Source organism: Procambarus clarkii, chromosome 62, assembly GCF_040958095.1.
Source record: "Procambarus clarkii isolate CNS0578487 chromosome 62, FALCON_Pclarkii_2.0, whole genome shotgun sequence".
In the NCBI taxonomy this organism is placed as follows: Eukaryota; Metazoa; Arthropoda; class Malacostraca; order Decapoda; family Cambaridae; genus Procambarus; species Procambarus clarkii.
In genome coordinates, this window is record NC_091211.1 from 11,164,954 (window position 1) to 11,182,733 (window position 17,780).

Sequence of the window (17,780 nt, forward strand, 5' to 3'; positions counted from 1 at the left end):
CCATTACATATTTGTCATGTAAAACTATGAAAACAAACAAAAATACCTTTGCAAGACATTATACTTATGTGGTGATGGCATTTTTACTTTAAGATGTAGCTGACAGTTTTCAAATAGTATACTGAATTAGTGACAAGTTAGAGGTTCTGATTTGCATCCATACTGTGCTAAAATGAATGGCACTCAAGGTTTATTCAACATAAACATTTGGAGATAAAATAAAGACTATTTCTGATAAGAGAGTACACAAGCCCTAATGAGGTTTATAACCTGGATGAGTTAATATATGAAGTATTATACTATTGCGTTGCTTAAATTTTTTCCCACACTCAGAACATTCAAAAGGCTTGTAATCAGAATGCAAAACTTGGTGCCTCTTCATATTTCCAAGCTCATTGAATCTTTTCCCACACTCTGGACACATGTGAGGCTTAATGCCTGAATGCACATTCCTGTGCTTCTTCATATTACTAAGACGAGTGAACTTTTTTCCACACTCTGGACACTCGTGCAGTTTAGCACCTTTATGCCTCTTCATGTGCTTTGTCATAGATATAAGTTGAATGAATCGTTTCCCACACAGTGGACACTCATGACGTTTATCACCAATATGCACCAACATGTGAGTCTTCATACATTCAAGACGACCAAAGTTTTTCCCACACTCTGGACACTCGTATAGTTTAATGCCTACATGCAACATCATATGCCTGCTTATAGACTGAAGATGACTAAATCTTTTCCCACACTCTGGACACTCATGAGGTTTATCAACCACATGCACTCTTGTGTGAGCCTTCATGTTTTTAAGTTGGCTGAATCTTTTCCCACATTCTGGACATGCATGAGGTTTATCACCTGTATGTGCCAACATGTGAGATTTAATACTTTCAGGACGACTAAAGCTTTTCCCACACTCTGGACACTTGTGTGGTTTAATGCCCAAATGCAGCATCATATGCCTCGTTAGAGATCCACGGTGACTGAATCTTTTCCTACAGTCTGGACACTCAGGAGGTTTATCGCCTGTATGCACCAACACATGAGTCTTTAGAGTCGCAAGATGACAGAAGATTTTCCCACACTCTGGACATTCATGAGGTTGTTCACTCGCATGCGCCATGTGAATCTTCAGAGATCCCGAACGGCTGAAGGTTTTCTCGCACACTGGACATTGGTGAGGATTCATCTTTATGATTCGTAGTTTCCATGAATGTCCTTTACTCCTGATGACTACAGTTATTGATTTGTGACGTGAGTGCTTCCTGGTGTCACTACACTTCCGCTGGACAGGGAAATTAAGGTTTAGTGTTGTAAGGCATGCGTGATGCTGGAAATTTTTGTGATTGTTATTGGAACATCGGTCACTTAAGTTCCTGTATTCATTTTACGTTTTCTTTATATGAAAGTTTGGGTAGACTATAATATAATTTCATATTTAGGGGGGGGGGTTTACCACCTTTGATGCAATTATAGGGACCCACAACCTCAAAGAAAGGAACACAGAGCATTCAGAGAAAAGCTTGCCATTTAACTCTGAATACGTATGAATGTTCGCTTCTCCTACTACCCCCTTTTTGTGGTGTACACTTAAATATGCAAGGTTGTACAGTTACATATCTGATTTTATAAAAAAAAAAATTAACATTAAGAGGACACAAGAAAAAGTTCGCTTCCTAGAGGCTGTAGATTTCCTCGAACTCCTCCGACGCCGGGCAGGAACCGAGGACGCAGCGGGCATTCCCCCTCTGGATCACGACACAGAGGCACTGCAAGAGAAAACTTGCCGCTCTAGGGTCTCTTGTAGTGTCAATGAGCTTGGAACCAAGATCGTTAAGAAACTGTAGCGAGTAGATTATCCCAATAATATACTCGCTCCAAACGCATTAGCCTAATGAGAGAAGCAAAGCTCTTCTTGATACTAATTATGGAACTCAAACCTTTCCCAACTTCCACATACTATTCCTGTCAACCTTTGGAGAACGGTGAGGTGTTGCCCGAGCATAAAAGCAGCAGAGTGGCGAATAATAACTACAACCAGAGAATAGCTGAAGGTTCGCCATCTGCAACATGGTATCTTCAGGCAACCAAATTAGAAAGGTTAAATATCCCAAAAGGAATCCACAGGGAAATAGCAGTTAGGCTATATAGACTACGTCTGGGTTACAGATGCAACTGGGAGATTGGTGAACCCCGACAGAGAGAGTGCATCTTCTGCCAAACTGTCACAGAAAAGCCATTACTTCACTATCTTCTGGAATGTGAAGCAACCAATGACCTTAGAAGAGCTTTAAGAGTTCCTGAATCATGCAGTGGCCACCCTGAAGCCATCAACACAGCCACTCTCCTGGTCAACAAAGGTGTCCAGCAGCTGGACACCCTCATAAAGACTGTGAAGCAGTATCCTCCCCCACGATAACAGCTTGATGGTTAAATGCAAACTCAGAATACTGGGGGAAAAAAAAAAAAAAAAAGAAAAAAAATTAATAATTACGGGAGACATCTCCCGTCACGCAGGGTGCAGTTGCACCTCCACAAATCTCCAGTATCAGCTCTTGATACTGGTAATGGCTCAAAAGGGCCACCACTTACGGGCTATTCATGCCCGTGCCACCTTTTGGGTGTCTTAATCTTTATCAATCAATCAATCGAATAATAACTCACCATTTGGTCACCACTTGGTCCGGGAGACATCTCCCGTCACGCAGGGTGCAGTTGCGCCTCCACAGATCTCCAGTATCATCTTTTGATACTGGTAATGGCTCGAAAGGGCCACCACTTACGGGCTATTCATGCCCGTGCCACCTCTTGGGTGGCTTAATCTTCATCAATCAATCGAATAATAACTCGTCTCACGGGAGACATCTCCCGTCACGCAGGGTGCAGTCGCGCCTCCACAGATCTCCAGTATCTTCTATTGATACTGGTGATGGCTCAAAAGGGCCACCACTTACGAGCTATTCATGCCCGTGCTACCTTTTGGGTGGCTTCATCTTCATCTTAACACATTCACAAAGGAGACATCTCCCGTCATGCAGGGTGCATTCGCACCTCCACTGATCTCCAGTATCAGCTTTTGATACTGGTAATGGCTCAAAAGGGCCACCACTTACGGGCTATTCATGCCCGTGCCACCTCTTGGGTGGCTTAATCTTTATCAATCGAAAAATAACTCAGCAGGGGCACCGCTCCAGTGCCAGGTAAGTCCGCTACGGGCTCACCATAGCCCGTGCTACTTGCCCCGCTCCTTGTGCCAGGTAAGTTACGGGCTCACCATAGCCCGTGCTACTTGGAACTTGTTCCGAGTAGCTGAATCTATAACAACAACAACAACAATAATAACTTGTCTACTCTCAGTTGTGGTCTAGAACAGACACTTGCGAGATACACTGACGCTCATCCCTGTCCTGGAGCACTTGTTGCTCAATAACCGTCGATTCTTTCTCTGGTTCCACACATGAACGAAGGAAGACCTCACAGAGTACTGGCAGACTTCAGGTGACGCGTAAAATCCACGGGAGCGGGAAACAACTGTCAAACTGACAGGACCAATCTTCGCACGTCCAACCTCCTTGACGTATCGTGTCAGACTGATGGCGCCAACGCGGCGCGCTCTGACCGGACCCCCTTTCCTTCGTGACGTCACATTCGCCACGGGAGGTTTTCATTGGCTCCCTGTGCCACATTGCTGTCGGTGACCAATCCGGTGTCACTGACGTCACACAGTTTTGGCGGGGAAACAGGAGAGCCAGCGCCATCTTGGCTTCCTAAAGGGCCTAAACCACAGGCCAGAATACTATTGTTTTATAAATTTCTCGGCACTCCGAGAACAATCCACTCTCCCACATATACCAAATTGATGCCTGCGACGTAGAGAACGCTTGGGTAAAGTGGACATGACTCTTACTGCAGGCGTGGGAGAAATATAAGGGGGGGAACACCGTCACACTGCATATCCTATCTTCACCAGTATCTTAGCATCATCCACAAACATGTTCAAATAATTCTGTATTCCTTCTGGTAGACCGTTTATGTTGATGATGAACATTACTGATGCAAGAACTGAGCCCTGTGGTACTCCGCTAGTAACACTCCTCAGGTAGATACATTAATTGTCTCTGATTACCGCCCTCATCTGTCTGTCAATTAGAAAAATTTTCATCCATATCAAAAGTCTCCATCACACCTCCAGCATATTCCAGTTTCCAGAACAGCCTCTTGTGTGGAACTCTTGTCAAAAGCCATTTTTAGGTCTAGATAGATACAATCAACCCAACCACCTCTTTCCTGTATTATCTCTGTGGCTCTTTACATGAAAAGCAAAGGCACAGGTGCGTGGGACCCGCATCAAAGCGTACTGCTGGCAACTTAGGCTGCGAGAGTGGTGATAACTGGATGCGACACCTGTTGCGTAAGGCAGGAATGGGTATTATTGAACGAAGCCCCAGCATAACTGAGTGGGGAACTGCAGGACCACTTACGCTCATCAAGACGAATTAGAACTGTAACGAAATTATTATTAAGAATGTAGAGAAAATGCGGTCTTCCCTTCTTCTCTCGTGAAATTCCTCGGCTGGGACACGCCATCTGTAGCCTTGGCAGCTGGACCATTGCAGTTGCGGCATCTTCGGTTGGACGCCGCTAGATGTCAACTTCAGCAGCTGGGACATCGTCGACTGGATTCCTCCTTCCGGAGCCTCAGCTGCTGGGTCATCGGCTGAAAACTCGTCAGCCGGGACATCCGGAGCTGGGCTAGGCCCCCCGGTGTCGTGCACATCTGGCACACCACCAGCTGGCCTAACAGCTGGGGCTCGCCCAGTGGCCGAACGCTACCAGCTGGGCCCTCAGCTGCTGGATCATCGGCATGGACTACGTCAGCCGGCACCTCAGCAGCTGGGTCTGGCCCGAGAAACAAACAACATATAATACATAAATTAGAAAGGAATATAAAGACTGACAAATGTAAAGAACAGAAATCGTATATAAATAATGAGAGTGACTGTGTATGCTCGGCTGCAACACCACCAGCTGAGCCTTCGGCTGCTATTATTAGCTACTAATAATTAATTGACAATACTCATAATAATGGGTGATTATACGGGCATGCTCGGCTGGACCTTCAGCTGCTGGGTCACCGGCAGCATATAAATAATAATTAAACAACTGCAAACAATTAATTAACAATAATCACAATGATTAATTACACGGCATGCTCAGCTGTAAGACCGTCAGCTGAGCCTGCAGCTGCTGGCTCATCGGCTGGGACCACAACAGTCGGCACGTCAGCAGCTGTGCTTGGCCCCCAGGGGCGTGCTCAGCTTGGAACACCACCAGCTGGGTCATCAGCTGCTGGATCATCGGCTGGGACCACATCAGCCGGAACCTCAGCAGATGTGCTTGGCCCCCAGGGGCATGCTCAGCTGGAACACCCCCAGCTGGGCCATCAGCTGCTGGATCATCGGCTGGGACCACCTCGGCCGGAATGTCAGCAGCTGTGCTTGGCCCCCAGGGTCATGCTCAGCTCGAACACCACCAACTGGGCCATCAGCTGCTGGATCATCGGCCGGGACCACATCGGCCAGAACGTCAGCAACTGTGCTTGGCCCCCAGGGGCATGCTCAGCTGGAACACCGTCAGCTGCGCCATCAGCTGCTGGATCATCGGCCGGGACCACATCAGCCGGAACCTCAGCAGCTGTGCTTGGCCCCCAGGAGCATGCTCAGCTGGAACACCCCCAGCTGTGCCATCAGCTGCTGGATCATCGGCTGGGACCACAACAGCCGGAACATCAGTGGCTGCCCCAGGGGGGGGCTAGGCGTGGCCCCCAGGAGGCACGCTCAGCTGGCCCATCCGCTGCATGGATCACCGGCAGCGTATCCACGTCAGCCGGTACATCAGCAGCTGTGCCCGGCCCGAAGGCAGCTGGGCCAATAGCTGCCGGATCATCGGCAGGGATCACAACAGCGGCAAATCAAATGAGTAGCGAAATTATAATAACCAGTATGGATAATTGAATATGAGGATAATAATAAACAGGGAAAGTGGATAGGCATAACCAGAAATAATGACTGAATAATAATTGAGACCTCGTTTGTGTGCTCAGTTAGTGTATACAGCATCGAGTAATGTGGTACATTCATTGTTCCTTATCCCAAAATAATAAGCACCGGGGCAGGGGGGGGACGAATATAATAAAGAATAATAATAAATAATAACACTAAAGAATAATAACACTAAAGGATAACAATACTAAGGAATAATTGACAGGATTCGGCTGAATCGAATCTTTGTGCCTGAAGTAATTCTTGATCTTACTAAAGATAATATAAGCATAAAGAAAGCTGTTCTTTCTTAAAGTAAAGACTCTTATTAACTGGAGCGCCAGCTGCTGGATCTTCGGCTGGGACCTCGCCAGCCGGAACTTCAGCAGCTGGGGACATCAGCTGCTGGATCATCGGCTGGGACCTTGCCAGCCAGAACTTCAACAGCTGGGTTAATAATAATTATAATAAAGATGAAAATGAATCGAGTCTTCAGAACCAAAGGAATTCTTGATCTTAATAAAGATAATATAAGCATAAAGAAAACTTTACCTTTTCTGAAAGTAAAGATTCTTAGTAACTGAAGCCTCAGCTGCTGGATCATCGGCTGGGCCGCGCCAGCCGGAACTTCAGCAGCTGGGTGAATAAATAATTGTAAAGAAAATAATAAAGAATAATAACAATGAAGAATGACAAAAGTAAGGGCGACGAACCAGCCAGAGATTAACAATCGCTTGCGCACTGCTCAGTTATACGACATCGAGTAATGTGATATAGCAGTTGTTCTCTGTCCAATAAATAAGAATAGATTAATGACGATTATAATAAAGAATAATAATAATAATAATAATAATAACTATAAAGGATAACACTAATAAAGAAAAGTTGGCTGGATTCGGCTGAATCGATTCTTCGGAACTGAGGTAAATCTCGAATTTATAAAGTAGGAGATTAGCATCAAGAAAACTTAATCTTTCTCGTAGGAAAGAATCTAGATAACTGAAGGAGCGGCCAGATGGGCGACGCCACCAGTGTGGCGCCGCCCGCCCCTGGGCGTTAAGAGCCCGCACGTGCACGCCTCGTGCCCGGGCACCCATCGGGGCAAGGGGCGAAGCAGAGCCCCCAAGGACCACGCCTAGGGCAAGCAAGCCTGGCCACGTGGGCGTCACCACCAGATCCAGCTGCGCTGCGCTTACCAGTGGCTTTACAAGGAAGTGACTATTACGCTACGTATCCTCGCAATCCCAATGGACCGTCTTGTATATGTATAATGAAGTAAATAAATAAATAAATAACGAAATAAATAAACTGGGCCAGGCCACGCGGGCAACACCACCAGGTGTGGCGCCGCCTGCCCTCGTGCAGGGAGACCCACACGTGCATAGCACGACACGCACTCCCGGGCACGGCACTGAGGGCGAGAAAGGGCATGCTCTGCTGGGACACCACCAGCTGAGCCTTCGGCTGCTGGATCATCGGCGGGAACCACTTCCGCCGGAACATCAGCAGCCGGGACAGGACATAGGGGGGAGCCCAGCGCGTGCTCCCCACCTATTGAGCCGCCTGCAGGAGGCCCTCAGAGGCGGGCGTGCGCCCGGTACGCCCACACCCCGTGCCCCTCAGCCCGGGCGAGAGGCGAGGCGAGGCCCCTAATGCAGCCCCCAGAAGCGTGAGAGCCGTAAGAAGCCAGCCCACGCCGTACCCCAGGCACGGACACTAGGCCACGCCGTGCACACGTCCGGGCCCCAGTAACGCCCCATATATAGGGCAAGGAAACCATTAGGACTGTCCGCATGGGCCACGCCACCAGACATGGGGACAACACCACCAGGTGTGGACTCCGGCCCACGGGCGTAGAGGAGCCCGCACGTGCATGCCTCGTGGCCCAGACACCCACAAGACGATCACGGTGTAGCAAAGCCCCTTGGGACCCCGCCTCTCTGTCATATCAGTTTTCCCCAGTCACTAGGTATTTTCTGCCCGCCTGTTAATTCTAGGATTTCCCATTATGTCTTGGTCGGGCTCCGTTAAGTGTTGTGTCTATACACTTTATTTCCCCTTTGTGTCCTGACTGTTATACCTAGTTCTAATTACATTTCTTCTGCCATTAGGTTTCTGCAGAACGTGCCATGTCACTAGGCTATGCTTACTACTACGGGGGTACATTTTAAGTTAATTTAGTCCTTAGACATGGACATGTTACATTTGTTAATTCCTACTTATATTATTTACATGTTCTGCAGAATTTAATTTACTAATAAAATTTAAGCCCCAATCGGCCTGTGTCTTTTTCCCCCTGGTCAGAAAATGGCCTCTGATTTGAAATACAAATCGGAGATGTTTCTGAAGAGGGGGACAATTAAAGAAACAGTTGCGCAGTGCACCCCGCGCAGATGCGCGGGAAGCCCGGGGCCATATAAATTCCGGGGCAGAGAGGGGCTCCCTCTCTCTTCACCCGACCGTCGCAGTACTCAAAACTCCCACCCGCTTCCCCTTCATGCAAGTGGCAGTTCCCAGTCATGCTTTGTGCCAGTGTCCCTCTGTCTTCCCCACCACAAGTGGGGAGGGGGGTGCAGCGCCGGTCCCCAAGTGTCCCGCTGTCCGCAGCTAATCCTTTGCCCAGTCTAGGTGCTAGTAAGAGTTAGGAAACCCTTCTCCTTATTCACTGGCAGCCGGCCTCACGCCCTGGGAAAACTTCTCCCATTTGTCATATCAGTTATATATAATACACATATATGTGTATTATACATATATAAAACGCTAAACTATAATGCCAATCCTGATCTTAAAAGCTTCATAGAAGGTTGTAACAGAACCCATGAGCACCACACCAGAAATAAATACAGTTTTGATATTCCTAGAGTACGTCTTAATCAAACTAGAAATGCTCTGCAAATCAAGGGGCCCAGAATGTGGAATGACCTTCCCAACCATGTTAAAGACTGTACCTCTCTCAACCAGTTTAAGATAAAAACTAAACACTACCTAATAAATTCCCTGTAATCTACCTCACTCCTCTATTGTCAACCCATGTCTGTTATTTTCTTTTTTTTTTAATCAACACTGTTTGTCAACCTATTGTATTTGTGCTGCTTTTTCAGTCATGTTCCCCTTTTTTTTATCTTTATTTGTATTTGTTCTCAACACCTTTTATTCTTTATGCTCAATTAGTATTAAGTTCTAGATATTAATGTTTTTCTTGCCCGAAACGCATTGCGTAATAGTGGCTTTAGGCATTGTATGTACTAGCTCTATCTATATATCAATCCATTAATGTAACATCACTTGTATGTACATACCTTACCTGAATAAACATCTGAATCTGAGTTTTCCCCAGTCACTAGGTATTTTCTGCCCGCCTGTTAATTCTAGGATTTCCCATTATGTCTTGGTCGGGCTCCGTTAAGTGTTGTGTCTATACACTTTATTTCCCCTTTGTGTCCTGAATGTTATACCTAGTTCTAATTACATTTCTTCTGCCATTAGGTTTCTGCAGAACGTGCCATGTCACTAGGCTATGCTTACTACTACGGGGGTACATTTTAAGTTAATTTAGTCCTTAGACATGGACATGTTACATTTGTTAATTCCTACTTATATTATTTACATGTTCTGCAGAATTTAATTTACTAATAAAATTTAAGCCCCAATCGGCCTGTGTCTTTTTCCTCCTGGTCAGAAAATGGCCTCTGATTTGAAATACAAATCGGAGATGTTTCTGAAGAGGGGGACAAAGAAACAGTTGCGCAGTGCACCCCGCGCAGATGCGCGGGAAGCCCGGGGCCATATAAATTCCGGGGCAGAGAGGGGCTCCCTCTCTCTTCACCCGACCGTCGCAGTACTCAAAACTCCCACCCGCCTCCCCTTCATGCAAGTGGCAGTTCCCAGTCATGCTTTGTGCCAGTGTCCCTCTGTCTTCCCCACCACAAGTGGGGAGGGGGGTGCAGCGCCGGTCCCCAAGTGTCCCGCTGTCCGCAGCTAATCCTTTGCCCAGTCTAGGTGCTAGTAAGAGTTAGGAAACCCTTCTTCTTATTCCCTGGCAGCCGGCCTCACGCCCTGGGAAAACTTCTCCCATTTGTCATATCAGTTTTCCCCAGTCACTAGGTGTTTTCTGCCCGCCTGTTAATTCTAGGATTTCCCATTATGTCTTGGTCGGGCTCCGTTAAGTGTTGTGTCTATACACTTTATTTCCCCTTTGTGTCCTGATTGTTATACCTAGTTCTAATTACATTTCTTCTGTAATTAGGTTTCTGCAGAATGTGCCATGTCACTAGGCTATGCTTACTACTACGGGGGTACATTTTAAGTTAATTTAGTCCTCAGACATGGACATGTTACATTTGTTAATTCCTACTTATATTATTTACATGTTCTGCGCAATTTAATTTACTAATAAAATTTAAGCCCCAATCGGCCTGTGTCTTTTTCCCCTGGTCAGAAAAGGACCATTCTCTCGAATGTTTTGCAAATGCAGCTAGTAAGGGAAATTAGGCGGAAAGCATTCTCTTGATTTGGCTTGGGAATTGGAATGATTATACTGTTAGTCCAAGAGATAGGAAGTTCCCCAGTAACATAGCTCATATTATACAGCTCAAGCAGGGGATTCCCTGGTACTAAAGGGAGCAGACGCAATATGTCATAAGTGATACCATCTTCACCGGGGAATGTGGCGCTTGCCTTTGTTTAGGGCCGCGAGTAATTCAAACTCGGTAAATGGCACGTTGCATTCATCTTCCTTGTGGAGCATGAAGTCAACGAGCCTTTCTCGATCTCCGTAACCAGCATTTAATCTGAACTGTATGTCTGGGGGAAGATAATTGAAGCTAGAGGTGGTTGCCCAAGCATCGACTAATTCGTTTGCTCTGTGTAGAGGGTGAGGGTGTGCTACTTGGCCGATCTTATCGCCTTTAATTCTTTTAATATCCTTCCATGCTTGGCTGAGGGGGGTGTGAGAGTTGAGACTGTTAACAAAAGTTTCCCAGTTATCTTGCCTGAGCTCTGTCATGCGCTCCCTCGCCTTGGCTAGGGCTTTCTGAAAGAGCTTGAGCATTGCTGGCGTACGTGTTTCCCTATATGCAAGACCAATTCGTCTGGCAGTGCGTTTCAAAGTACGCAGTTTGGGGTCATTGTAATAGGCATGGCGTTTATTACCTTTCATATCGTTCCCGAATTCGATATGCCTATGACACGATATGTTTCATAGCGTGCGTCCCAGGCGGTCTGTTGCTCGCCAGCTGTCAGGCCGGATTTGCCACAAAGAGATAATTACCTAATTATTACAATGTCTCTGATTGATTTTTCGTAGTTTTTTTTTTTTTTGCTGTATTATTATTCAATAGTGTGTAGTGATATATTTATATAATAAAATGAGTGAATCATCGCTGTACTAAAAAATATGGTGTGCATATTGTTGATTCAATTATGTTCATCAAACAGTGAACAAATACTTTGTCGGTTATTACACTATATACACAGGTTATATATAAGTATCTGCATGTTTTGTTCACCATAACGAACCACTAAGTTGCTATTATGAGTCAAAAAGTATCGAGTGACCGCCGTGTACCAGCCAGCCACTCACTCCCTCCCTCAACACCTCACTCGCCCACATTCACCTCCCACCATACTGTTTTTGCTTTTATTCACTATATACAGACGTTATATATATGTATCTACATTCGTGTTCACCATAACGAACCACTAAGTTGGCATGCTGAGTGGTAGTGGCAGTGGCAGCCCGCCACTGGCTGCTACTTCCTCCCTCCCTCAAGTCACCTGACTCACCCACATTCTCCTCCCACAATACTGTTTTTGCTTTTATTCACTATATACAGACGCTATATATAAGTATCTACATTCGTGTTCACCATAGAGAACCACTAAGTTAGTATGCTGAGTGGCAGTGGCAGCCCGCCACTGGCTGCCACTCCTTCCCTCCCTCACCTCACCTGGCTTGCCACCATTCTCCACCCACCATACTGCTTTTGCTTTTATATACAGACGTTATATATAAGTATTAACATGTTTTGTTCACCATAACTGTACATCTAAGCTTGTATGGTGAGTAAAGGCACAAAGACGTAGCTACTCACACATAGTCAGCTGATGGCTACCACCTCAAGGCCAGATGCACTAATAGTTCTCCAACAATACTGTTTATGGTGTTATTACGCTATATACACACATTATATATAAATATCTACCTGTTTTATTCACCATACTTGTACAAGTAAACTGGTATGGTGCCCAAAGACCATCGTGGTCACCAGTAAACAACAAGATAAATCGTGCAGACGACGCCACCGCCCTCACCAAAATGGCGGCTCCCAACCTACTTCTCTTGCTGTTTAATAATAATAATAATAATAATTTTTATTTAGGCAAAGGTACATACATAAAGAGATTTTACAAAGTTTGTTGGCTTTATAGATAGGAGCTAGTACATACAATGCCTAAAGCCACTATTACGCAAAGCGTTAATTCGGGCAGGAAAAAACACTACTGACTAAAGCTTAAAACTAATGGGTAAAAAGAAAAAAATGCGTTGAGTACAAATAAAAATAGAGGTAAAAGAGGGGGGAACATTGTTGAAAAAACAGCACAAATACAATTACAAATTATTACAGAAAATTACATTAAAACAGCGTTGATTTGTAAAACAAAAAAAAAACAAAAAACATACATGGGTTGACAATAGAGAGGTAAGGTAGGTTACAGGGAATTTATTAGGTATAGCTTCGTTTTTAACTTAAACTGGTTGAGAGAGGTACTGTCTTTAACATGGTTGGGAAGGTCATTCCACATCCTGGGCCCCTTGATTTGTAGAGCATTTCTGGTTTGATTAAGTCGTACTCTAGGAATATCAAAACTGTATTTATTTCTGGTGTGGTGCTCATGGGTTCTGTTACAACCTTCTATGAAGCTTTTGAGATCAGGATTGGCATTACAATTTAGCGTTTTGTATATGTATAATACACATGAGTGAATGTGCAGTGACTTAATGTCTAACATATTCAGAGATTTGAGTAGGGGTACCGAGTGATGTCTGGGGCCAGAGTTGGATATTGTCCTAATAGCAGCTTTGTGTTGAGTAATTAGAGGACGTAAGTGATTTTGGGTAGTAGAGCCCCAAGCACAAATACCATAGTTGAGATATGGATAGATAAGGGAGTAATAGAGAGTCACCAGGGCAGGGCGTGGTACATAATATCTGATCTTAGAAAGAATGCCCACAGTTTTTGAAACTTTTTTTGATATGTTTAGAATGTGTCCCTGGAAATTCAGCTTGTGGTCAATGAGAATGCCAAGGAATTTGCCATCTAATTTGTTACAAATTTGGGTATTGTTTATTTTGAGATTTATTTGATTAGAGGATTTATTGCCAAACAGAATATAGAAAGTTTTGTCAATGTTAAGGGTGAGTTTGTTGGCAGTTAGCCACAGATGGACTTTATTTAGCTCAGTATAAACTGTGGCATTTAGAGCAAGGGGATCAGGACTGGAGTAAATGAAGGTTGTGTCGTCAGCAAATAGGATTGGTTTGAGGTGTTGGGAGGCATTTGGAAGGTCATTAATGTAGATGAGAAAGAGGAGAGGGCCAAGTATGCTGCCCTGGGGAACACCAATGTTGATGGGTAGGGTGGGCGAAATTGTATTATTCACAGAAACACATTGGAGCCTGTCAGTAAGGTAGGATTTGAGGTATTGTAGGGAGTGTCCTCTGACACCATAATGATGTAATTTAAGAAGAAGGTTTTGGTGGTTGACAGTATCGAAAGCTTTACGCAGGTCCACAAATAACCCAACAGGGAACTCATTTTTATCAAGAGCTGTATGAATCGAGTTAAGCATACTAATAAGTGCATCGTTAGTGCTTTTTTTGGGCCTGAAGCCATATTGGCAAGGGCTAAGTATATTGAGTTTGGCTAGATATGAGTAAAGCTGCTTATAGATTAGTTTTTCAAAAATTTTTGACAAGTTTGGCAGGATTGATATAGGTCTGTAGTTGTTAACATCTGTGAGATCACCACATTTGTGGACAGGCGTTACTCTCGCTTTTTTTAGAATATCTGGAAAGGTTTGGAGTTCAAGTGACTTGTTGAAGAGCAAAGCAATAGCAGGGGCTAAAGATCTGGAGGCTTTTTTGTAGATTAAAGTTGGTATCTCCTCAAGGGCACCAGACTTGGTTTTAAGGGAAAGGATTATCTCATTGACGTCAATGGAATTAATAGGCTTTAGGTACAGAGACTGGGGATAGTTCCCTGTAAGATAGTCCTTAATGTCAGTACTGGAAGATGGAATATCATTAGCAAGGGATGAACCAATGGAAGAGAAGAACCTATTGAACTCAATAGCAGAATCAGAGGCTGAAAGCTGACCATCGTTATTAGACAGGAGAGTCGGTTTGTTATTTAAAGACTTTTTTGATCCCAATATTTGTGAAATTGTTCTCCATGTTTGTTTAATGTTGCTCTTTATTTGGGTAAATTTATCTTCGTAGTATTTAGTTTTGGCTCGTCTAATTATCTTAGATAGCAATAATGAGTAATTCTTTGAGAATTCTTTGGAGACAATCCCTAACCTATACTTTATCTCAAGGTCATGTTTTTTATTAATAGATTTAAGTATTCCCTTTGTAAGCCAGGGATTGTTAAGCCTTTTGGTTGTGACTTGTTTTGTAAGCATAGAACAGTGGGTATTATAAAGGCTAAGAGTTATTTGAAGAAAAGATTGAACTGCTAGGTTGATGTCCTCTATGTTACCTAACTCGGACTCCCAGTTGACATTATCAGTAGCAGTTATAAAATTGTCTATAGCAGTTTCATTGTGTAGTCTAAAACGTATCTCTCTTGACTCAAGAGGTGGTTTGCTAATGTTAGTTAAGAGAAATGTGGGGTAATGGTCTGTAGTGCTATCGGTGATTATACCTGAAGTAAGCGGAGAGGTTATATTTGTCCAGATGTGATCAAGAGTCGTGGCAGTGCTATCAGTGATTCTAGTAGGTCTAGTGATTAAGGGTATGAGGAAGCAGGAATTCATACAGTTGAGGAAGCTAACAGCAGTAGGGTGTTCTGGCTCGCAGAGGTCAATATTAAAGTCCCCTGCAATAATTAGGTGGTTTTTGTTCAGTCTGTTATCAAGTATTAGATTTCTAAGGTTTGAGTTGAATTCGGACACATCAGTGTTAGGAATTCTATAAACTGCACCCACAGACAGGATAGACTCGGCACCCTTGACTCTGAAGCTGGCGAAGATATACTCCCCATAGCAGTCTCTAGTTCTAATTTTTTTTAAGCATGTTAGTTCTTGGTGGTAGTAAAGAGCAGTGCCACCACCTCTCTGAAGTTGACGACAGTTGTGGATTGCTGAGTAGTTAGGCATGTTAAAGAGTTGAGTAGTATCATCTTTCAACCATGTTTCAGTAAGTATAATAAAAGAGAAATTGTTGTCAATAGCTTCAATCAAGGCACTAACATCATCGAAGTGTTTGCCTAGGGATCTAACGTTCAAATTGATTACAGAGATATTGTGACTATGAGTTAATACATTGTTTACATCATGTGCTGCAAGATATCTGCAATTTAGATCATTAAAGTGATTATTGTCATAGATAGTGGATAAGAGGTTAAGTTCTGGGTCTATACTTGACTGCATAAAAAAAATACCCCTCTATACACACGTTATATATAGATATCTACATTTGTGTTCACCATAGCGAACCACTAAGCTGGTATGGTGAGTGCAGTCAATAAAAGGTGGCCACACACAGTCAGAAGACAATGCCACTACCCTCCTCTCCCACAGCATTACTCCTCCCTCCATGGAACACAGCGTTAAATATCACCACAATCCTGCTATTATCAGAACCCTGGTCAGTTTTATCACAGTCAGGGGTCTTCTGTAATAATATCATCGCTACATAATAAGCTTGAACAAGTATATTATGGCATTTTTAGGCGATGCTGTGGTCACAAGCGGAACAGCAGTGCTGTGAGCTGATGCTGCGTGCGTCAGGCTTGGTAGCTCACTCAATAATGAGGCCCCTAACACCCGGGAATTCGGCCCACGATTTTTTTTTTAAATGGCGTCTGTTTACAAGAGCCCTGATGAAGGTGTGGTGAACTTCGTTTAAATCTTGCGTAGTACTCCAAATTAAGCATCACATGATGCAATGCACAATTTACTGTAAGTCGGTCAAAGCATCATATGATGCGATGCGCAATTTAAGTGTTAAAATTAAAAAATCAATACATAAATGTTCGTAATAAGGCAAACAGAACACTGGGATTTATGTATCGAAACTTTAGTAATAATTAAGACATCTGTTGTTCTGCTATATCTTGCTCTGGTTAGGCCCCATTTAGATATATATGCACTTCGTTTTTGGTTGTCGTACTATAGAATGGATATAAATTCACTAGAATGCGTCCAACATAGGATAACAAAAGTTAATCGCCCAAAACACTTTCGCGTTTTGGGCGAGTTAGCCCTCCACTATCTCCAGTGGTTTTGAACATTCCATGGTAGCGTGCGGTAATACTGAAAAGTGTATGCTCTTTTCAACTCTGTCACCTTAATTCTCGTCCTAGGTTTTTCAATTTGGTAACAATGTGTTCACAATAGAATTCTCTAGAAGAATAAATGCATATAAACTCCAAAAGCCCGGCCCACCATCTGCAACAGAGAAAGTGAGAGCGTGTTATCCGGGAGCTCGCAAGAACGATAACATGTATACAGTACACTCTTTTCACTTTGTTCACCTCAATTGTCATCCTAGGTCTTTCATTTTGGTATCATTGTGTTTGCAATATTATTTCCAATGGGAATATATGCATAAAATGTCAAAAACAGCAGTGCGCTCCATCTGCTGATGTGATGAAAGCAGGCCGTGTTACCGGGATGAGAGAGCCATGCAGTGCCTGGCCTTCCATTAGAGATCGAGCATGATAATACTGAAAGTGAATACTCTTTTTCAACTTTTGTCACTTAAATTCTCGACCTAGGTTTTTCAATCTGGTATCAACGTGTTCACAATAGAATTCTCTACAGGTTTAAATGCATGTAAACTCCAAATGCATGGCGTACCACCCGCACAAAACAGAGAAAGTGAGAGAAAGTTACCCAGAAGCGCTCAAGAGCAATGTAAAGTGTACACACTTTTCACTTTTGTTACCTCAATTCTCGTCATACGTCTTTCATTTTGGTATCAATGTGTTCGCAATTGCATCTACTGGCATTTTACCCTTTGCTTGGATCTAAAGGGTTTTAGGTTCACCATGCTGCAATCTGATAATACCACAGGTGTATACCCCATCTTCAAGCAGCAATTCACTAATTCAAACCGACTTATACCATTTACCACATACAAATGGTAACCTTTGTTCTTCAGTAGTTCAAAACGGGAAGACGTTGGCAGCAGTTTAAAACCTTTCCCAAAAATTTGATAAAAACCTGAATTTTAGCAAATATTTTAAATTTTGATGCCATACTTCGTCATTAGTGAACATTTAGCAGCTAAAATTTTGACTCCATACTTCATCATTAGTGGGCAAAAGTGTTGGAAACCTGTCATATGAAGAAAGATTGTCAAAGCTTTAATTACATTCTCTAGAAAGGCGAAGAATTAGGAGTGACATGGTAGAGGGGAATATAACATAACAAAGGGGACATTAATAGGGCATTAAAAGTAACAACACAAGACAGAACTCGAAACAACGTATAAGATTTAGGAAAGAATTG

General features: G+C 43.7%; 1 protein-coding gene across 1 annotated transcript; it reads right to left on the minus strand.

The window, feature by feature from the left end:
• Window positions 1-253: 253 nt before the first annotated feature.
• LOC138354320 (zinc finger protein 16-like) lies at window positions 254-1,189 on the minus strand. The gene has a single exon (XM_069308468.1). It carries the CDS (start codon window positions 1,187-1,189, stop codon window positions 254-256), a length of 936 nt encoding a protein of 311 aa, XP_069164569.1.
• Window positions 1,190-17,780: the final 16,591 nt, after the last annotated feature.